The 24,741-nt window shown below is 36.7% G+C and overlaps 1 protein-coding gene across 2 annotated transcripts in view; it reads right to left on the reverse strand.

The window, feature by feature from the left end:
* LOC124409856 (rhotekin-like) overlaps window positions 1–24,488 on the reverse strand; it is a 66,313-nt gene extending 41,825 nt beyond the window's left edge. Inside the window, exon 1 of one of the 2 annotated variants that reach the window (XM_046887764.1) lies at window positions 24,342–24,488. In XM_046887764.1, the coding sequence (XP_046743720.1) occupies window positions 24,342–24,488 (147 nt within the window). Of the gene's footprint in view, window positions 1–14,509; window positions 15,651–24,341 lie in introns of those variants that run through there. The other variant, XM_046887763.1, reaches the window with a different exon arrangement.
* Window positions 24,489–24,741: the final 253 nt, after the last annotated feature.

Below are 24,741 nucleotides of genomic sequence, written 5' to 3' on the forward strand. Positions count from 1 at the left end.
TCATGTTTTAGAGTAATGTTCAGAACATTCATATGAAAATATTGACTTATCGGGTTCAACATTGTACCCCTTGTTCCTTTGAAACAAATGAATATCTAATTTTCACTGAAGTTCATGAAAATATCTACTCAAACCTAAATCCAATACAATATCTTGTTCATAGTGCTCCGAACATCATCCAGTAACATGAATGTCCGGAAGGAATCCCTCTGTCGCAGAAACCGTTATAAGGTTCTTTGTTTTTAACTTGTGCCACTAGATAACTTTTGCATTGCAGATTCCATTTCCAATCTTAGGATGAGATTTTTTGTTTCGAACAGTGTTAACATGGGATGCAGAATTAATTGTAATAAATGGAGATTCACAAACTCTCAGTTTCAATGAAGGACCATTGTAAGAGTATAAAATTGAATCTGGTTTCAAGCTTTCAATAAGTTACCGGATGACTCCCTGATAAAGATTCATCATAAAAAAGTTAGCCAGCAAGTAAGTCCTATTGTAGACAAAGTGATCATTTGTAACGTGTACTAGTAAGTGAATGCATTCCTTAGACCTTGCTGGGGTTGAACGAGGCTCAAGCACGGATGATAGCTGCAACTAGCTAGTCAGATGATACTGTCGATTAATATTGACTTTAAAGACATTTTCAACTGAAGTTATCCAACATTTTTAGATTGAGATTGGTTCAGTTTACCCATCAAAATTCATCCTTGGAATCTGATTTAACACTTGAAACACTATTCATCTGAATTGAATACCAAGAGAGTGAAAAATAAAATATCAAAACAGCCGATAATAAAATTTGAAAAATAATGTGGACCAATAATACTGCTTGGATTACAATGGTGCACGGAATGATTGCTCTGTAAAATTAGTTAGCAGCAATTGTTGAATAACAAACTTATTACTATTGGCTCGATAGATCTAAAATAATGGAATATTCAAACACCATGATCTGTAGCGTGTCGTGCTCTTCAATTTTGCCACGACTGATGTTCAGAAGGTGGCGATGACCAGAAGAAATTCCTTCGGATACCTGTTGTCTAATGGAACAACGGAACAACCAGGTTCGATGGTTGGAACGGTGGCACCAATCGAGAAACTAGGGTCCTAGCCACCAAAACGTTTTGACCATCAGGTAAGGTATGATTTTCATCCTATTATCCAAACTTGAAACTTTAAGTCTGTCAGAACAAACGAATTTTATCATTGAATACATGTGAAAATATTGTAATATGCAAATATCATAGCATCAGAAATTTACTTACACGCTTCAACGCCTGACAACTTTAGTCTCGCTTCGATGATGGTTGTTTCCCACCTGAAAATATTAAAAGATATTATCATCAGACAAGAGCTTCTAATTGTTTTGGATACCACTAATTTTCAATAAATTGCGACAGAAAAACGAATTGCTACTTTTTGTACTCCTAAGCTTTGTGTTTCAAGATACACTATTTCTTTTATTCCTTGTTACTGATTTTATTTTAATATTTCATGTTCATCGGCACTGATTACTGGCTTCCGGAGCACTGCACTGTAACAAATCTACTCTGGAGCAACCTTCTACTGGGTTTCAACAATCCATTTATTTTTAATTTTATGTAAATAAAGAATCTGTTTGAAATAAACAATATTTTTACTTACCTGCCTCAGTTTGTCTAGACTCCCACTCGTTGATGACGTTCCACATTTAATTTCAGTTTTCTTCTTTCAATAAATAACTGATCCAATTTCTGTAGCTTTTGATATTTGTTTCTCCATTGACGCCTTTATTGTGTCGATTAAATATCTGCTAATATCAACTACGGTATTGCTGAATGACACTTTTCTTAGAAAATTCACGATAAGTAGGAATAAATATCAACATAACCTCAATACGCTACTTTACGCGCGAGATATTCAGAGCCTTGTCACATTTCGTGTACGTTGGTCGCCTTGGTTAGCTGACGAAAATTACTCCGCGGGGCAATTTCGCTGACCAATGAAATTGAATCATCTGGCGCATGCGCAGTTCCTGTTTAGTTTCTAGAGATGGTCCCGGTAGAGACGACACCTGTTCCCGTAAGCCCTACAGAGAAGCTTTTACTGGTAGGTGCAATGCAACATATAGACATAGAGACAGAGAGACGTAGCTGTATTTTCCGTCGACTGCATGTTGGATGTCGATTTGCGGTGCAGCCGAAGCAGCAGCGTTAAATAACGGTATGCGGTATGACTGGTGTACGACTGCACGTAAAAAGATGGACGCACCACTCTTTGGTGAAGGTTTAGTGTGCACGTAAGTAAATAGGTAGTGCGAAACAAAATTGCACCGCGGGAAAGCCATTCAGCAGCAACGATTTGCGCTCTCGTTTTTTCTTTACCGCTATTTCCGGTTCACCGTCAATGCACCGAGAACCTATTATCGAGAGACGTTCGTAAGTTTCACAGACATTTGTAGCTTGTGAGAGCGGTCGAGATTTGAAAACAAAGTTACGAATCGAATTTCGACGGAAATAAAATCTGAATTCTTCTTACTTACACTTTTTCATTATTTTCAAAAATTGGCACTTAACGATTGCTGCGATAATTGTCAAATGAAAATACATTTTTGATACTTCTGATATTTTGTAATGATTATTCGTTGTATTTTGACATTTTTAACACTTCCGATCATTATTATATCATCAGTTCTTTTTTTTTATCCAAAGAAAATTCAAAGTTTTATCTATATATATTGACTCGACGATGCGAATTTAATTTAGAGGATAAAAATTATTAAATAAAAGAAAGAAAATCGAACTGGAATCTTCGCAGAACAGAAACATCGCAACGTTTCATCCGACAAAGGGACAATGTTGTAAGCAAAAATGTAAAACGATTTCACTCGAGTTCAACTGAAAGTATTCCTTGTATCAAAGATTCATTCGGAATAATAAGTGAGTTGCAAATTGTGCTTGAAACACTTGCAAATATTTATGCGTACGTATCAATCGACTGAAAATTTTATTTTGAAAAACAGCCGTTATGATTCTTCGATACAAAAGACTAGAATGTTTTTTCTCTTATCTCAATGTCTGAAATCCGTATAAATACATTGTAATAATATAAGTGACCGTGAGTTCCAGACTCCTGAATGATGCATACAATCGTCACTGGCTTTCTTTTCATTTATATACACGGACATCCAGCATATAAATCCACACACTCGATACACAGTGAATATAAAAAGGAAATAGGTGGTTATTTTATCTATAAGGCCAGTTTAAGGCCATTAGGACACCTGCTGGTTACTTGTTACTAGCAAATTTGCACCAGATATACATGCTCAAGTGCATACTACGTATGCACTCGGAGATTGCGAGCAAATTCTTCCGGTAATTCTTGTCCCCGATAAACACGACGTGTTCCAAGTTTACTAGATATATACATATAGGTATATCTATCGAGAAACGGTAAACCGTATCAGATAAATATCAAGCCTATATTTTGAAAAGTAGTATATTGGTAATGATCGCCGATAAGACTGTCAAGGAATCGTTAAAAATTATGGAAGAGTGTCCTGTTTTCCTGGAATTTCAATAATTCATCCTGACGTATAATCTCGACAGATTTTTCAAATCACCCTTAAACCTAACGATGCACGTCGGGGTCAAGGGATCTACAGTCAAAACGAGAAGTTAGGAAAGATGAAAGTTAGCCTTTTAAAAACGTCCAGCAATTTTATTTAAGCCAATGATAGTCGATACGAACGAAATAATATTCCTACTATGTGAGAGAAATCAATCGGAGCGAATTCGAATAGCTCAAGATAAGGGCCATTCAAGTATTAATTAACGCTAAAACAGGGGTGGGCCGTTCAGAAAAACGTTATCAATTGTTAGCCTATTGTAGTAGGCATTCCAGGCAAAAGTTAGCTGACAAAGAAAATTCAAAGTGTGTGCTCAAAGCCAACACAAGAGAAATAAAAAATTTTCTTTAAAAGATAGTATTGATAACGCATGAATTTCTCAGTGATAATATCTTAACAAATATAATGTTTATTGCAAGCATCTATAAGGAAAGACAATACATATAATGTATTAAATACTCAATGAATAATGAATTCACGTTTTACTGAACATGGTTATGTGTATTAATAATTGGTAATAATTAATATTTAAGCAAGAAGAAATTGATCAGGATGTGACTATAAATGGTATTTCTGCCAGCCCCAGGTGATAAATCCATTAGCCAATAAACTTTTCAAAAAGCGTCAGCTAACAGAAAAGGTTATCATCGTTATCACTGGGAGTGGGACGCAAAAATGTGCAAAAATGCGTTAGCTAATGCTCGAATGAGCCCTAAGAAATAAAAAAAATATAGGAAAATGTTCTTTAATTACAATGTTTAAATCGATTAAGCCATGGTGTTTTTGGTCAGGTTCTAATATTTCTGGGCTATCAAAAGTCTGGAAAATATAAGTACGCTCTTATGACGTTAAGGTGATTTAAAGTCAAGTGTAGCGTGATTAGTGCCCTTCTTGCCCTTTAATTTCTTCGACACCATAAATTGCAAAAAAATTCATAAAAATGTTTTTAAGGTTGAATTTTATTTCCCATGGTAGAGACTACATACATTTCAAATGTTCTTGACATTTGGAATTATTGCAGTTCCACTCAACCCGTTAAATTTTCTATAAACAAAGAAAAAAAATTCATATCCAAGATCAGAATTAAATACATATAATCCCTACTAGACGACGTACGATAAAAAAAAAAAATAGCAATTATATAAAAATGTATATCCGCGTTGTGTCGACAACCGACCTTAGCAAGTCGACGTGAACTTTTGACGTTGAGCAAAACGATGAAATTCCAACATACACCAAGTCGTGCGTATAATAAATGAGACGAGTTGCGAGATGCGCGAAGATTCTTTCCTTATAGGTATACACGTGCATAGATAAAGCTGTACAATTGCAGGAGAGGCGCGAGTCTGTCGACGACGTCGAGTGTTGCAAGGAATTTCAAAGGCAAATCACATCTCCGTATTATCTTAACACCCATATCATGAGCTGCACAGCAGTAAGTATAAGCCTTTCTATTCGAATATAGGAGAATATTAATTGAAGGCAACCGATTTGCACTACGCAGCCCTACTTTCTGTTCGACTAATCACAAATCAAACAACGAGTTCACCCGACACACCGGTATTAAAAGCAAGTTTTCACAAACGATTGGCCACCGAACGACTCTACAATCGTTAAGTAGGCATGCGTAAAATTGCAAGGTAAGAAAACAAAAAAAGAAAAAAAAAAAACCTTTGAAAATTTTAAACGGTCAAACCATATTCCGTCATTATTTTCAATATTGTGCTCTAAAATTGAACGTAATGTCCCGAATAGCTAGTATAAACGGGGGACGAGACTCGGGGATAATAATGCAAACGAGAGAAAACCCGTGTAAACCTTCTTGGACTTTACGAGGCTCGACATGAAACTCATGCACCAAGTAGCGAAGAGGAATGTCTATGTGTGCAGGTACTTACCGGCTTCTCTATGGTACCTTGGTTCCAACTAGGCCAGTTGCAACCGGGCATTTTAATTTAATCTTGCTAAGAAATTGGCTCGAGGATCGGGGGCCGCGCGATCTAGAAATCGTAGAAGCCACTGCACGACCAGAACCTAAGATCCGAAACTGGGGATCAAAGCAAATAGCAAATAGTAAAGCGCAAAGACTGCGAGGCGTTAGGTAGGTGCATGTAAAAGTGGCAATTGTACAATTTAGGTGCGTATCTTTGGCTTGCGAGCTGATGCATGTGACCGGGATACGGAAGTGAAGAGGAAAGTTGAGACGAAACGAACGAGTCCCGAATATCAATAGGAGACAGTTTATGGATGGTGGGCATTTAGAGATGTTGCTTTCCACGAGATCCGATACTTTTTATTCTATTTGTCATTAGTTGGAAAATTATTATAATCCTCAACAGTAAAGATGTTTTTGAAATATAAGAATAGAAAATACTGGAATTATAACAAAAGCTTAGAATGTCGGTGCTTCGTTTCAAATCGATCTAAAATGATTGAAAATTCAATTGGTTCGTCCGATTTCACTCGACACTGGCCGATTTTATGCACACGACTATTTTCTATAAAACCACTGAAACTGATTTTTTTTTTTTTTTTTCTTTTTGTAGTCAATTCAATATTGCCAATTGCATGTCGATCGTCATCAATATCGATGCGATGTTGTCAAACTGAATATTTAACTATATCAGCATGATAAAAGAAAGTGTTTCATTAAATCCGTAGATAATAGTCTTTCAAGTGAGATAAACTATTATAAAACGAAGTGTAATTACTAAAAGTATTAGACAAAATCATCTTCAGAGAATATGATAATTGGACGATTCAAAAACCCGTTCTGTATTTTAATGTAACAAGTATTTGATCAGTCGTAATACTGCCAAATTTTAGAAATTCACTCCGTCATAAAAATTCCAAAAGTTTGTTAACACATTTAAAATTCGATAGTTCGAAATGTTTTGAGTCGAAGAGTTTATGAGGTAGAATTTTCGAATTTTGTAAATGATGAAAGAAGCCGACGTTTCATGAGTTCGGGATACAAAAATTCAAACTTACATAGTCTGGACACGCATGAAAAGTCCTAGTCAAAAGGACCAGGCTTATAAAATTTTAAAGTGAAAATCTTGTCTGTGAATATTTTGTCAAATTCACAAATAACTTGGGAATATCTTATCTGATTTTGCTTAAAATCTAATCAGTTCAAAATTAGGAAAAATTACATCGTTTGTTGTCAATCGATAGACAAAAAATTTGTCACACATACCTAACCATTGATCTGAAAATGGTAAAAATTAATGAACCTCCAGCGTTCAAACCATCGAGATCTAATAAAAACTCGAATTCTCTTCTTTAAACACGCAAAGCGGTAAGCTCTTTGAACAATTCTGTATACTTTCATTTGTTCATTGTTAAATGAAACTCGATCGCTTAAGTAATATCCGGCGAAATACTGTGAACAAAACCGGAAGTAGGATCTTAGCTATAACTCTACGTCGTTCTACATCGTAAAAACGATTTCTAAATAGCGTTAAATTATTCATTTCCCGGCTGATGGTAATGAATTATACAATAATCGGCTTTAATGATTAAAATCAAAAACAAGAAGCTTGTAATCATAAATCAAGAGCTCGTCAATTATTGCAAACCTCAAAACTGTTACGATACAATATATTATTAAAAAAATTGTGTTACTTCTTTATTCATTGATTTATATCATTTATAAATCAGCGTAATGCTATTCCTATTTTCATCAATATTTCCCATTTTATTTCCCACGATTTTCTTACGCCGTAGAGTTGAATCAAGATTTCTGAAACCGTGTCGCTTCATGATCCATTGTGCATTTTAAACTGACCTTAAATCGAGGACAGACAATTTCACGTTCCGCTATTGACTCGCGAGGAAGAAGTACGAACTAAATGACAAAATATATATATATCAGTAGAATATACAAGGAACTAAAGCCTGCGGCCAGGTTGGTAAAAATCACGTAGTAGGAAGCCTCGGGCACCGGTTATACACAACTTCTACTACCGCGTATCTCTGAGTTTACGGCAAAAAGAGGAAACCGAGAGAGCTGACGAACGGGAATATGTAGATCATCTCGAGTCTCCGCGCAGCCGAGGACAATGGCACATATTTTGTTCCATTGACACAATTTCGGTTCACACACATATATATACATGCCGATGTATACTTAGAAGTATGCCAGGCATTTGACTTTATTTGAAAAAGATGAAACTGCAATTTCATTATCTTATAAGTGTGTTTCTTTTTTTTAATCGAATTTTCAACATTCGTGTAGTGACGCTAATTCGTTGGCAATTTTTCCCTCTGTTTACATGAAAACAACTAGACGGTAGTAAGTTTCTCTCTAAAGTTCTACTACTTTTGGTATTTTCAATTCAATTCTGAGTTACTCGTCTGAGATCAACTTTTTGATTTATGAAACACGTACGGTACTTCAAGTGAGAACAACGATTGAATATTGGAAAACGAAAATTACACCGAATTTTCTAAAACTCCGAATTGTCAAAATTGTGAACGGTCAAAAAAACTGAATTATCAAAACTCTGATCTAAATTCCGAATGATCAGAATACTGAATGGTCAAAACTCCGAATGGTCAGAATTCCGAATGGTCATAACTCTGAATGCTCAAAATTCGCAATGGTCTTCCTGAACTTCGACCCGAACCCATATTTTTGACGATATTTTGAAATATCCCCATGTAAAATGCTTGGACAGAGTCAAAATTCGTTTACAACTGCCGAGAGATAGATGTACTTCACGTAATTGACATTATTAATTTAAATCAACATCTTGGTAACGCGATTTGCAGTACAATTGAACGAGATGCAATGGGCTTGACCAAACGATGCCCACATGTGTTAATCTTTCGCCCCGACATCTAGAGACGAAAAAATCTAATTTCGATAAAACATCAAGTGCTCCAGAGGTTTGGAATTTTACTACAAGCATCTAGTTCTACTAGTTTGTTACAGATCAACATTCGTACGCGGTTTCCTGATCACTTTTTTTGTTTTTCTATCAATCATCTATTTCTATCAAATCTTTTGTCCTACGGGACGAACTTCGAATCCATATATACATATTGCATGAATTTCTATTTTCACTTTCTATTTTCTGTTGCGTCGTTGGTAATCCGTCAGATTCATAACTCAATTTTAATAGTCAGGCATATATTTTTAGCATCTCGATTTTCAAACACCATCAAACGGCCTATAATGATAAGTTTATTATACAAGTCTACAGCGTCGACTTTCTTAATTACATACAAAATTGTCATTCCTACGTGTGATTCTACAGTCGATTCATATTCCAGACACGAAATCACTCACTCGGAATAACTGCGAGATTTTTTGCTTCGATTTTGTAGTATACGTGAGTGAGAATTCGGAAACGTTGGAATTTTCAATTCATGATCATGAGTGAAGATTGTTTTGTTCAAAATATATATACCTTTACCTACTGAACTACCTACAGCAAGATAAAAGATTTCATTCGGTTAAATTGCTACTATTAGAATTGCTCGAATAACACACGGGCTGCATTGCAACTAATCATGTTATTTTAAATCACCTTTAAAATGCGCCTTTGTCCTAAATTAGTTTTTTATCTGCCTCAGTTTAGTGAATATGAAGACCAGCACAAAATCCAAAGAAGTTTCACCGTCTTAGAAAAAAAAAAAATTACAAAGTTATTTTCTAAATTATTCTCTAAACTTATCGTGACATCGCCAAGTGCCTTGGAGTATACATTACATCGATAAATCTCAACGGTGTGAAAAGATATATGTCTGTTTTTATTATCTCGAGTACGAAAAAATAATGCGTAGTTTTTAATTACGTACTAAATGTGATAATTTGGCCACCGCTCACGATCAGCCGCTGTTAGTGCGTATCAAATATCAATTAGGAAGTATATTAACAACCTGAGAAGTATTCGTTACGCAGGTGAGAAACACAAACACATATCCACGATGTAAAAATGAAAAATGAAAAATAAAAAAATCGGTAAAACATGAAAATTCTTCATCGTTATGATGATCGTCAATAATGAATCTGAAAAATTCACTGCACTAATGAAAAGTGAAAAGTGTTGGAAAAAAGAGGCTTCTGTATTAGAAACAAGGAAATCAAATCATAATGCCAGTTTCACAAACGATTATGGAATGTGAGGAGGGTAACCGGTTGTAAAAGTTTCCCGTCGTGCTCTGCGGAGGAGAATTTTCGTAACTTGTACGGTACGTATTATATCCACAAGAGATGTGTGTGTGTGTGTGTGTGTGTGTGTGTATATGCAGACACATGGCTTAACTCGTCTAGTGGTACAGAAAAACTTGTCTGGTCGATAGTTCTCTTCAGTTTAGCCATATTTGCCAGTGTAGTTGTAACAGACACGTAGATACATGATAGTAAACGAAAGTTTAAATCGAAAGTTCTAATCCGGTTTTTATTTCCTGGGATTCCGGGTATTTCTGCAAAAGAGCGACGATCTTCTAAGGCTACCAAGAAAATTTATACGAACTTTTATGACAATGAAAAATGTTTCTCCTATTTTATAGGAATCAAAGTCACTCTATGAAGGTGAATTTTTTTTTCCTTTCTTCCTTTTTAATCTAAGTGCATGCATAGAAAATGTTGAGTCGATTAGACGGTGATTGAGTATTATTTTGAGAAATTAAATGTGAAGAAAGGTTGTTAATATGGCTTAAGGACTGATACACTAGTGTATAGTGAATGACTTTACGCTGCTTCAATTCTACATTGAACGGAACTGAAAGATGCGAACCGGTTATCCTTGTCACGATAAAACTGTTTTTAATTTGTTCTTATACTCCGAGCGTGTCAGAATATTCAGAAAATAGTAGAATCTGATCGAATTTACAGTGTTTGAGATCCAGAAAAACATTTAAAAAAAGTATACAAATAGAATCCAAGGAGGTCAAGGTCGGCGGTTGCTGCAATTGGCATGGATGGCATATTTTCAAAATCGAACTTGTTTCTTTGCTGTCATTAAGAATGAATGGGACATGCAGTCTAGAAAATACAAAATTATAAGATGGTAAAAATTCATTAAAAAACCTCCAATAACGCGATTTGCACCAAAGACATAAAAACGAATGAAAATACATCCCTACCATGTAATAAAAATCAATCTCAACAAATTCGAATAGCACAAGCTAAAGTATCAAAATTTTGGGAAGATATTTATAATTTGAATGTATAAAATAATTAAAAATTGCTGTTTTAAGGCAAATTTTTTTTTATCTCTAGGATTATTTTCTTAAGAGATTTTCAGAGATCGTCTAAAAATGTGTAAAAATATGAGTTCAAAACGTTAGAATCGGATCAGATACAGCAAAGTCCAACTTTTTTTGAACGTTCTAATTTCAAAGATAAGCCAGCTTGTGTTATTCACAGAAATTCATTTCTATAACAAACCTAGTAGAAATTTTTATTCATGTTTACTATCATTGATGCAAATAACATTGTAGAAGATTCTCTCAAAGTTGCGTTTTCCTTTTCCCTTACTTTTGATTCTGACTGTGCGTCTAACTGATACTTAACAAAGTTTCGTTTTCCTTCTTATCCATTCCTTGAAACAACCCTGTAAACCGCGTGTGTGTCGCGCAGTCTCGAACCTCGTACAAACGACGTGAGCAAAATACTTGAGAGGTCAACTTATGGGACTCTCCATCGTGGAGGCCAACTTTCTACAAATACATACTTATGTACGATGCCAACGTGCCCGTACCTAAAAGTATATGACACGTGCGATGATATACATGTACATACACAACGCACATAAGTGTGCGTGTATACTTTGACGAGATATCAAGATGTTTCCTTTTGTTCCTAAATCTTATTCTATATCGATTTGCAATTGTATGTGTGTGAGCTCAAGCGTGCGGCACGTTGTCTTATGACAGGGTCAACTATCCTACAAAGTTATGTACGTATTTTATTATTACTTTATTGATTTACGATCTCTAAAGGTATATATAAGTTGTCACTGCAGTACTATCGCAACTATTCGACATGTCCATGGCACGAATTATTGTGCACACAGATCCCATTAGGCATGCAAAACGCGGCAGAGTCAATTCAAAATATCGAATAACAAAGCAACACTTCAATGATGTAAGCCATAAACAGTAACAAAAACAATGCACAAGTTTATACACGACGTTACAGTCCGTTTGAAATTTTTCATTACTTTAGATGTCCATTGTGCACTATACGTGTAAGAAGAAATTCGTAAGATGTAAAATGAAGATCGGATATAAAAATCCAGACCGATATGTTACACCGAATCAAATTTTGATCAATGCTTAATGGATAATTGTTAATTGCGAGTTATGCCAGGAAGATAGAAATATAGACCGAGAACTGTGTAGAGGTATCTATATACGTATTACTTTATAGTTTATACCATCTCATCTGTATTTTTATTAATTTCTTTTCACCAACGAACCTCCAGGCTCCATGAAGTCAGAATCTCCTATACCTGACGTATCAAAGATGCCATAAATTTTACTAATACATAATTTAACTTCATAGGCGTCGTGATTCGTGTTCAGTATAGAAGTACAGGTATAAGGTTGTGACACGCGGCTATTACAGCCTGAAAGCGAATCCCACCGCGAATGAAAGTGGGCATCGCCGATCTACGTAGTAAGTCGACATATATTGATAATAAATAACGTAATGCATCAACACGAATAAGAGTCGACGCTTCGCGGAGGAGACATCTTGCTTGCTGCGGTGGCTGAGAGCATCCTTAAGAGGATACTGTAGTGGGTCTTTACCGACCGGGTGAAATGCCACTTATTTTTACTATTATCGAAGCCATAACCCATCACTTACGTCAACATGCAGCATTTAGTACGATTCAAAGTCAGATACGAAAAAAAGTTTAGTTTTTTCAAGAACCCACTTCACTTCATGCCCGAAATTACATTTGTATAAGATAAGAAGCAGAAGAAGCTGCGAATAAGATCCAATAAGAAGTCGAATCACAATGACTTCCACTTTCATTGCCAGTTGAATAGAAATGATGATATGAAATGAAATTAAAATAGTTCATGCCGATACAAGCAAAAGGGAGGCTGCGACTTGTATGTCCTTGGGATCGGTCTGTAGACCGAGCTACAGATGACGGCGTCTTATGGAGCAGAGCTAGGACTTTGCACAGGCCACTGGTTATTCTTGTTGCACACGTGTGGTTGTACATTTATATCGGGCCTATTCAATGACGCAACCTTTCTACACAATTATTTTTCGTACCCATACATTATTCGCGATCTCGGTGGTCGATTGCTGGCGCATTGTATCCCCTACAATAGTTAATGCGGCTGCTGCTTATAGCTGCGAACTACCAACACACGATCGCTTCCAGTCACGAAAGGCATTTCGCGTTCCTTACAGTCTATATCTATACTATAAAGGTTAAATATAATGTCCGCATGTTCGATCACGATTCTACGTTCTATGGTCTATGGTCTGCTGATATTTTTTTGTACCACGAAATTCACAAGCGTGATATATATATATATATGTATGGATGGATAATAGATTGTTTTAGATCAAGGCGATGTTGTATTCTGTTTACTTTATGGTCCAAAAAAGTTCCTACCAAAGTATAGGATTTTGAGATCAAGTCAAAGGATTGCTTTTTCTCATGTAACTTTTTCCCATTTGAAGGACGTGTTAAGGAAACACTGTTATCTCAGTTCCTGAGCGGAATTTCTCGAAATAATTGTCTAGTGTGGTTTGACAGTTGGACTGGATTTATTTTAATACAAATGGTGACATATTTGAACTAGTCGACTTCGGAAAGCCGGCTTCAGTCTCCTAGTTACAAAAATAGGTACAACACTCTTGATTCTACTAACATCTGCTTTGTGGTTGACGAAGATAATTATCTACATGATTCTTTTTATAAAAGAACGTACTCAGAATTATTTCTAAAAAATTTTCAAAGAAACTGGAATAAGTATATTCTTTACCGGTTTATAATGTTTTGTGTAATGGGAAAAAGACACAAAGTGTGAAGTACGTGTTATACACTTGAACCGAAAAATTTTTACCTTATTTATTATTTGGAATAAATTAATGTTCCGGTCTTGTTCCAGCAAAAACAAAAAATATCGTCTAATCGATACATATACGATATACATATGTAAAAATCATTTTACCATCGCACATTTTCCACCAGATTTTGCTCAATTTTAGAAAACAGAATGGGATAACATATTTTACACGTGTATAGTCTATAAAAGTATTGGCTTTCGATAAGATTGGACAAAATTCTAATTGCTAGGTTTCACTTCCTTGTTTAAATCAACGTTACGACACCGCTCTCCAGTTGCTAGGCCTGTTCGATATAGCTCCAGCATCGTGCGATCATGTTTAATCGTGAAAGTATTCAAGATTACTAATTGTGAATTTACATCTGATCGTGAGGTCGAGGTTGTAAATATGAAAATGGCAAACACGAAACGAAGAGGAATTATTTCGAATAGGTAACGTTTTTCCATGCCAAAGGGATTTCGAAATTAGTTCATTTCAGTTCACGGTAAGTTTCGAATTCCGCATTACCAATGTGAAAATTTATCAATATAGATAAAACATTTCGATTAGAAAATAAAATTCATTGAACCCGAAAAATTTGTCGACGCGCGTTTTGCTCTGCACGCTACGTGTGTTAAGCAATAATTGCAGTTCCTGCTCATTCTAGACTTTGGTAAAAAAAAGTAAGGATGTTTATTCAAACAAGTAGACTGATTTGCTAGATTAGTAAAATGTTTCTCTACCTCTACTTTTTTTTTCTTATTCTATAATACGCGTATGTGTGGACTAACACAAAATTAAATAACGAACAAGAATTTTGTTTATTCGACAAAACTACTCCTGACATGACACGCAACACTCACCCTGTATCTGTTGAGCTTATTATTCCTCCTCAAAATGACGGAGTTGCTTCCATTTTCAAGGATACCAGTCTCACTCCTAGACTGCGTCACCTCCGCCGCACTTCTCTTTGTCGCTGCATCGTTATCCTCACTATCGTTATTCAAATTCGACACACGTCCTGTGTTTGCATTCACGACTTCCCCGCCATCCGAAATCGCTATTGCAGGTCGATACGTATCGGCGTTGGTTCCCCTGGATGTGACCGTGATTCGCCTGTTGTTGCAGATCACTTGTACTTTCGGCAGTGCCGTTACACTATGAGGCTCAACTGCAGAAGGTGACGAGACCTCGATGATGGAACTCAACGTCTCTGAAGCAGGACTATCATTTCTAATCATCTTTCGCGGGGTGACGTCCCTGTTCCTGACGTTCGAATCGGACAATGGAATCGAGTTCACGCCCTGCTTCCGCAGACTGTCTTGGATAATCGCGTCGTCTCCTGCTTCCGTTGCATATCCCAAACGGTTTCTGAACGATTTAGCTTGCTGTCGCTCTACCATCTTCTCCTGAAGATTTATGGCCAGCTCCTTGATCCTGGGCGAAGCGAAGACGCTCTTCTTCGGCAACGCGGCCATGTTTGTTTGTGACATCTTGAGTGGTGTAATTTTTCCAATTTTTGTTACATTTTTACAATTTTCTAAACCGTTGTTATTATTCTTATTGCCGTTGTTAATGTTGTTTATATTATTAATAATGTTGTTATTTATTTTATTGTTATTGTTATTGTTATTGTTGTTTAAATTGATGTTCTGTTTAGAAACAATCGGGGTAAGGGAATCGGTTTGACAATCGGTTTTACCAATTTGCTGACGTATCTGCTTGAGTTTTGGAACCAGGGAATCGGCTCTCCGATCTTTTTGGATAACGTTCAATCGGACTGCACGATCCGTAGGACGACGGGAATTCCTCCGCTGCATAACTGGTGGCAATTCGGTTGGCGAGTCCAAGTCATCGATCACCACATCTTCTGGTTCCTCTTCCAGTACCTCCGGAACTACGTACAGCCGTATTTTATGCATTTTATTTGATTTTAGTTTAACAGTTGATTTTTTTTCTTCTCAAAATACGATATGACAACGAAATTTTATTCACTTTCGTCAATTCATCGATTTATTGTTCCTATTAGTGACAATTTGTACAAAAATAATTATCCATTATTAATTCTAATCCCTTTTTGTTCGTGTATTCAAAATTATTGAAAGTCTTAACAGTATTTATTTGATTTATTGCTCTTGAACGAAGTCCAGCTTCTTCCAGAGTTTTGAGTAGAGATACATTCTTTAGAATTTTTTTTTCTTAAAGTATTTTTAGATTGAAGTATATATTTTATTCCTCTTGATCGGCCCTGAAAACAATTAAAATATGAATAACTTTTATTGTATATTTTTAAATTACTCATTACATTCTAGTAATTTATAATTAAATAAATCAAATCGAAATTCACTGCATGTAACATGTAATAAGAAATATGTAGGTAGTTACGTAAAATGCACATGTATATAAACCGCATGACAAAAAATGTGAAAAATCAAGGTTTTTCGAAACTTCAGCCTGCATTCTACAACAATATAATAGCTACATATCTATGTAATAAATATGTAATAATGTATAAACTATATAAGATTATGTGAAAGATGCGAAATCCAGGTTGTGAAACGATTTCTTCTATTACAGCCAACCATCGACGGACCTTAACATTTATAATTTTTTTTGGAATTTAGCCAAAATATTTTTCTGACCTATCTTCATTTTCAGGACTTCTATAAAGCAAAAATACTGAATGTTAGCCGAATGTCGGTCTATCAAGCTGTTGAAACTGTCCGTCAAAAACAGAACTCGATTCCCTCCGAAACGAGTGTAGAATAGAGATACAGAATTTTCTGGATATTCTCGGATTCGAGACAAAACAGGAAACTTCCATTCTTGGTCTGATCTGACTTCCCGTTACACCAGAAGCATGCAAGTAACCGTAAGTCGGAACGAATCAAAAAGGGAAGGTTTCCGTCGTGAATGGAAATTCCAGATCTCTTTTTCAACCGTTTCGGAGATAGTTAGTTGAGGATAAAATACCTATATTTTTATAGCATCATTCCCACGTTCAGTATCAAAGTTCCGATCCAATTTCCTGTTATTTGTTTTTACAGAAATTAATTTTTATCAATCGAATTTTGAAAAACCCGGCGGGAAAAATTATGTTTCAACATTATCTCGACGCGTTAGACGACTTCACTCGCATCATCATCATAATGACTTTATAACGAACAGTAGTTACACCTAACCTCCTCGTAATAGTTATAACGTTACACCACACATCGCACTTTCAGCTGCGGCGGCATACAAGCTGCGTTTCCACGCTCCGTATCCGTACAAGTGAAAACTCTCGCTACTTCCTGTCGATTGTTGCGTGATCTTTTTCCTTTATTTTCCTACTTTTTTCCCCTTTGCGAATATACGTATAAAACACGTGTACAGAGTAGGGTGTACAAAAACGCACCAAACCTCACCAGTTAACAACGGATAATTCACCAAATTCCATTATTAAAATTTTCCATAAACACCGATCACAGAATCAACTGTTTTTGAGATCAAATCATTAGAATCTATTAGATTTTCAACGGTTTCAAAGCTGTTTAAAAAATAAAGGATCGATCGGGTGCCAAAATTTTCGTTTATGATTACAGTATTTGCTATTTTTGTATTTTTAAATTGATAAAAAAAAATTGACTGAGTAACTCTCAGGACATGAAAATTTAAGAAAAACAATATGGACATACTTCGCGTTGAAGAACAGGTATTCAATTGCGTGAGTGAATTTTAATTTTTGAAAAAAAAGAACGAATTAACAATTTTTAGACTATTTCATCAAATATCTTGGATCAAATCAGATTATTTTGGATATTTTTCAAATGTAATTACGGATTTTGATCCCGGTGTGCAGCGTAAGGATTAATAACCCTCAAAAGAATGTATAAGATATATACAACATGTTTAAATTTTTCTGAAATTAATCAGAAATTCTGAGACTGAGCAGCACGCGTACGAATCGCAGCTACCGTTGGTCAACCCCTCATCCCAACTATCTTACGCATGACTAGCCAACAACGCATTCCTTAAGCTGATCGCCGTAACTCTTCGAACGCGTTGCGCAAGAGGCACGACACGCCGCAAGCACTCTGTGTACCGCACGCGTGCATAATTATTCACGAATACGGGTTACCAATACGTGCCTATAAGTGATATGCATATGCCAACGAGTGTACAGATACTCGCCGTTCGCTATGATAATTGCAAGCAATGTTGCAGTTGGACACTTTTTTGTGCACCGTAATGAGAATTGTAATTTTTTCAGGCACTTTGTGGGTGTTTTAAAAATCAAATGATTTAGTGAAAAATACGGTAGATTGTTAGAAATTCCATATCATTTCTCGACTTCACTTGTTAGATAAAAAAAAGATCAAAAAAATTTATACCATAAAGAAGCTTCGAAGAATAAAATCTTTATTCAAAAGTTGAGTTCATCGTTAAATACGCGTTCGAACATAAAACTGAAATAGGATCGAATTAGTTCTTTTTCTATACGTTTTTCTCAGGACATTCGACGAGTTTGGCGCACTGAAGACATGCCATATACGACTAAGTAGGGTATAGAATTTCAGGAAACCTGTTCTGAGCTAATTGTATATTGGCTGCCATCCGATTACGGGGATGTCACTCGAGTGGTGCGGCCCTATCTATAGGGGCGCACTGGTGCGGCCTCTCTTTCGCCATTTTTTTTTTTTTTTCTTTGTCTTTTATGGGATTTTATTTCTGCGGATCAGGTCGAGCCCTTTGTCCAATACACCGTACCGCATCGGTATAGTTCTGGAATTACAACCCGGAAAGTACAATGGGGATACACTCGAGGATCATTGTACGCGTGCTATTATGCGAATTAAAGATGGATGGGATCTACAGTCCGAATAGAATTTTTGAAAAACATGTTTGAGATTATTAAACTTTCGTGTTTCAAATACTATTCTAATGTTTTTGTCTTATTCTGTTCACCATAGAGATTCACACGGATCTTCCAACAAAGTTATGAATAGTTATGATCAGAGGGAATGACGAAAGGTTTATGTAAATATAGTACAACAATAGCATTTGGACGTTATGACTATATCATGTAAAATTTCTACATGTTTAATGAACATTAACGAGGTTAAAAACGTTAGAATCGGATCAGAGATACCAAAATTTGATCATTTTCAACGTTCAAATTTTATAAAACCTTTTCCCGCATTATTCATATCTTGCTTGTGTTATTAAAATTTGTAAAGAGGCATTTTTTACAAATTTATTCATTGGTTTTAACCGCCATTGGCACAAATAACATTGCTAGACATTTTGTAAACGGTTTTTCTCTTTTGTTAACTTTTGAGTCAGACTGTGGCTTCCATTCATCCTTAAAGAGGGGTTTTCAAAGGAGCGTATTTTTATTGCTGATCAGCACTTGACCATTTTTTGCACCTTGTACTTTGAACCCCGTTTATCAAGATTACTACTCCCCCCTCCCCTCCCCCCCTCTCCGTTTTACCACACCAACCGCCATTTTTGAAGCAAACATTGAAAATTCGCACCACCTGTGCGCAGCCTAGATCGGGTGATGAGCGATTTCACGTAAATTCAAAATGCTTATAAGTGATTTTAACTGATTTCAAGTTATTTCAAAGTGTACTGTGATTTTAACAACTGATTGTGCGATTTTAATCGATTTCATGTGATGTCTCGCGATTAGACTAACTGATTTAACGCAATTTCACACGTGTACAAAGTTTTTCAAAGTGATTTGCGTTTTCAACAAGTGAATATCCTCTCGCTAATTTACTACTGAAATAGGAGTATTTTTGGATGTATCATCTCGAAAGCTGAGCATTGCAACATCTTATCTCAAATCAACATTTCATCCAGATTACGGTAGCGAAGAAAAAGCATGAAATGAGGTGGTTCGAAAGTCTAGAAATGGTTATCGAATGTGTTGAGATATATACAACGTGTGAGACGAGTGTTTGAAACTGACCAATGATTATTCTCGTAGGGGTACCTTATTGGCTGAAAACCGAGACTAAACTCGTGAGGAATAATACAGTCGTACAATAGAAAGACGAGTCTACATCCTTGCTTATATGTAAACACCTAGAGTGATGATCTGATTGTGAGCTGGACGTGCGAAACCATAACTGTGTGCTTCGCACGAACAAGCGTTACACATAGAACTATCTACTGACCTTTGAAATTAGCTTTTTTTTTCATTTCTAAACAACCACGAGTTTCCCAGGAACAAAAAATAATACAAAATCGCATCCTGACGTTATACATGGATTTTATCAACTTCGAGTTACAAAATTTGTATTGCAAATAGTGAAACGACGTTCTTATTATACCTGCGATAAATCAGCGCACGATGTTATTCTGACGGTAAATAAACGGCGATTGTAAAAAGTGCCACAAGCAGCTGCGGAGTTACTTGATGCGTGTCATGCGGGGCTGACCAGCTATGTACGATTGAAATAAACGGACTAGCTTGGTCATGAAGCTATTCAGTAATGTCATAAGGTTGTACACAACCGCGTTGCTCGCTCGAAATAACCATCGGTAAAGTGTAACAACGGATATAACTTGCATTGTTCTAATGTATGTACATACGGATGTTGCTACATGAGTGTATCCCTTAACATATACGAATACATACGTTGATACGTGTTATCCGCATTTACAGCCGCAAATGAATTTGTTTCCGAGTCGAATAGATTTTTCTAGACAAATAATAAGGCCAACATAATGAGTATTTGAAAAAAATTATTCACATTTTGATAGTTTGAGTGAAATAAATAAATCCTAGAGATCAGTCGTCAGACCATTTACGAATAATAAATATTGACCAAAACTTTGATTACTGAAAATGCATATAAATTTTTAGGCCAGTTCGATTCTACGAGATAATGCGATTTAAATTGATTTACATTATTGCTTTTTGAATACCTTCACGAACAGTCTCGAATAATCAATGGAAGATTTTATGAATTATATAATATCGCACTAATTTAAACTTGATCTTACAACTAAACTAGTACCAAACGTCAATAAATGCTCGATTCCTGCTATCGAACGGCCCCTCACTTGTCCTAACCACGAGATTATAGTATTCTAAGTGATACAGTAAAATCATGACGTTGAAGATCGCAACGTAAATATAAGCGTGCATCGTTAGGAAAAATCGTTATTTTACCATTTTAGTGTTTGCCTGAAAATCGATCACATCAAGCACACGTATGCCTACGTTGTACCAAAGTCTTCTTCATCCAAGTCAATCCGACATTGGAAACCGGTAAAATTTTCCTCTCAATTTTTCGCCAGGTTTACGTCACCAACTTCAACCTCTTAAAAAAAAAATAGCGAAAAACTGATATAGATACTTACTTGTTTATGGATGTAGGACTACGTCGAGTAAAACCGATCACAACACAAACAATTCTCATCCCACTTGCAGATGCACTGCGCATACCGCACATGCAGAGTAATACAAACTGTTTAACACAAAGTTTAATAAAAACACAAGCGCGAGGTTTACGGTGAGCGAGAAACACCGCGACTGACAAATATCATCGATCGCGGGTTGAGGACATAGATTTAAACCATGGAACATCCGCACAACAGGACGCCACTCGAAACCCACGTGGTCCTCGTAACGTCGCGTCGGGTCGATCCGGAACAGCGGATGGAACGATACTGACTGAACGAGACACTGATTGGAGCGGCGAGTCGAACGCGAACGCACGCGTTCCATTCGATTTACGCCAGTAGGTATAGCGAGTAGGTATACAAATATAAGAAGGTGAGATCGCGGGGTGTGAGAATAGACGAAGGATTAGCAGGTGTAGGAGTATAGGCAAGGTATGTATCTGGTAGGTGTAGGTATAGGTATAGGTATAGGTATAGGTATAGGTATAGGGCATGGGAGCTGGGAGAGTGCGAAAGGAGGCTGCAGCCGGTCTGGGGGAACCGTAGGTATGTACTTAAAAGCATTCTCGGTAATTCTGCTCGAGCAGCGAGGACTTATTGCGATTCGGACTGCCGGAGGTAAACAAGAAACTCGGACGATTCTACGGAGAGGAGGGAGGGAGGGAGGGAGGGAGGGTCGACCTTGCGAGGAATGGAGTGCGGACCGTGAGGTCGGTGTGCTCCCCAAGTTTCGACGAATCTTTTGTGAGAAAAAGGCCCGTGAAAGAACGGCCAAACGAGAACGAAAGAACGGTTGGCTATACTTGCAGGTGTCGAGCGAACACGAGGAAATGAAGTTATTTGAATTCGTTGAGTCTTGGAACTCACGATCAGGTGAATTTGTTGTTTTTATGCATTGAAGACACGCAAATTTACGTGAATTCACTTAAAGTGACTTCGAGTCTTTGCCATCGACATGATGTGTTTTGTATTCATAGTTTTTAAGTCAGGCTCGCTCGATCCTGAAATGGACTTCGGCATGTCTATGGAATTGGTTCGGCATGACACTTTTTAATATTCTTGAAAAGGTTTCTACATACTTTGGCTCAGCATGGTCGGATGGATATTCCAATGCTTTCTCATCCCATCGTCATTTCGAAGATTCAATCGATGATGAAGGATTTTGAGAATTGATGGAATGAAATGACAGTACAGTTGGGCAAGGGTTAGCTGATTTAATCCATTTTTTAAGAGAATTCTATAGGAACTGTTTTTAATTTTGGTTTGAAATAAAAAGTTTCATTATTACCAAAGTCTTTGATTATTCCGAATCTCTGATTTTTGCATTGTAGCGGCACTCATTGATGAGTATCGGTAAAGCATGTAATTTATAGTGTAATTTTTATGCGCTGTAATACTTGCACCAATTTGCACTTTGCAGTTCTTTCGAGAGATCGATTACGAAATTGGATTCATTACTTTCGTGTATAATTCATGTACATACACGGTTTCACTCATCGTAAACTGACTGATGACAAGTGCAGTTGGAGGTGCTTCTGCCGTATAAGATAAAGTGACCTCAAATTCTTTCGGAACCCGCTTTTAACAAAAATCGCTCCTTTTTCTAAAATTTCGTTCATGAGATAGCATAAACATCTAAATACAAGTTTCAGGTTTCTTCTTGGTATTCCTTTTCGGTCTCACTTTTTTACGTGACGTAAAAAAGGGCACATTTTTTACGAACAGTATTAATATAACAAGGGTATTGTACGAAACGAACTGTAGGATTTGGATCTGACAACCTATATTTTCAATCACTCGCGAATATAGAGGGCGTTACATGCCAATTCGACCTGCAATTGACCCTGGTCACTATTGATTTCGCTTTTTTTTCTTTATCTTTCAGTAGTGTGCTTAGTGTCAGAAATACATTTAAGGCGAATGTGTCGTGCGTCAATGTACGACTTACTTTTCACCAAAGTATTGAACTTGAGAAAGTTATGAGTATGCTGAATCGAAGAGAAAAGTATCGTGTTCGTAGAATAAAAACAAAATCATTCTGATGTGGAAAAATAACGGAAGACCGTTAGAATAAATGAAACGAATCGTCTGAAAATCATCACCTTTTTGCAAATCTATCGGAAATTAATACCGTGCTAAACACGAAGAAAGAATGAAGATGTTAAATCATGATGACATTTTTATCACATCGTACAACGAAATAAGTTTACGGTAGTGATTTTATTAATGTGATCCCGTACTCGAGTGGATTCGACGATTTCTGTATTAGGCTTGAAGGGAGCGAAAAATGCAAGTTCCCGTCACCACCCAACAATTTAGTCATTGCAGAATGGCGCTTGTAACGTATATTGATAAGAATCTGCAAATATTTGCCCTTTTGCATAACCTTACCAATAGAGCAAGCAAGTTCTTTTTAAATTTTGATTGATTTTTACAGTAAGCTCTACTGCGTTGGTTTTAAATAGTCGAATGTCAGAAGAAAAATCTATTTTATTACTCCGTTCGAGCGTCATCCGAAAACTTGTTTCATGCCATTAAATCGGTTGAAAACGAATACAGCGTCCCCTTAATTCTGTAACAACCACGATACCGGCTGGGATAACATGATGCATATCCATCGTTTCGCTGAAAACATACCGGTAGTGTTCTTTTTACCATCAGTCGATCGGCACAGCTATCGGTAAGTCGATCGACGACGTAATCTTTATTCTTCGCACTGCAGCCACCACAGGAGGCTCTACTTGTCGCAGTGTTTACAAACCAGTGCCCGTTGCATATAGAATTTGAATCTTCAAATCCCAACCAACCGGGTGTCGAGCAACAGGTTGCAGTAACCGTTCAGTAGCTAATCAAACCTCCGTTACACCCTTCGCATACCACGACGTACCGAGTAATGCGAATGCGCCTTTACATATTTCCGAAAAACGATTAAATATATATATATATAACTATTATCAAAGTACACAGGCTTTGTTGCATAGAAAAAAATATGATGGCAAATGGGCGTAACTGCAGTAGATATACAGATGCGTCAACTACAACGAATTGCAAAGCTATGTGTTCTGTGGCGAGTAAAATTATCAATCGGACGTTTTAATGCAAGAGAGAAACAAGAGATCAGACAAAAACACGGAAATACATTAGATGATCGTATGAACTTCACAAAAAAAAAAAAAGAAAAAAAAAACACCCCAAAGTCGTCCGTCATACCAATAGTTCGTGACTTTTCAGCCAACTGACGATCGAGGTAGACGCGAAGAAATGTAGACAAATTTAACTCAAACATTGACTTACCGCTTGGCTTTTTGCACTCCTCAGCGTCTCACGTCTTCGCACTTTGCACTGGTAATCACTTAGCCCTCTGAGATATGTATTCTCCTTGTCGTAAGCGCTTATAATCGGCTTACGCGAAGCGTTTACAACTTTCTTACGCGGCGCCATATTGGGGTGTTCGTTTCATGTATACTTTAACCCATGAAGTAAATACTCCCGACAGCGCACGCCGCACTACCTTATCCACTAACATTGTGGCGGAGAGCCCGAGTAGCTAGACGAAGACGAATAGCGCAAAGAGCTTAGAGTGACAGAGAGCGGAGACCCCATAAGAGCATGCTGTAGTCAGTCTTTACCGACCGTGTAACGTGTCATCTATTCGAACTATTGCCAAGCCTGTGCATCACTGATGTGAAAATGC

The sequence above is a fragment of the Diprion similis genome, chromosome 8, assembly GCF_021155765.1.
Source record: "Diprion similis isolate iyDipSimi1 chromosome 8, iyDipSimi1.1, whole genome shotgun sequence".
In the NCBI taxonomy this organism is placed as follows: domain Eukaryota; kingdom Metazoa; phylum Arthropoda; class Insecta; order Hymenoptera; family Diprionidae; genus Diprion; species Diprion similis.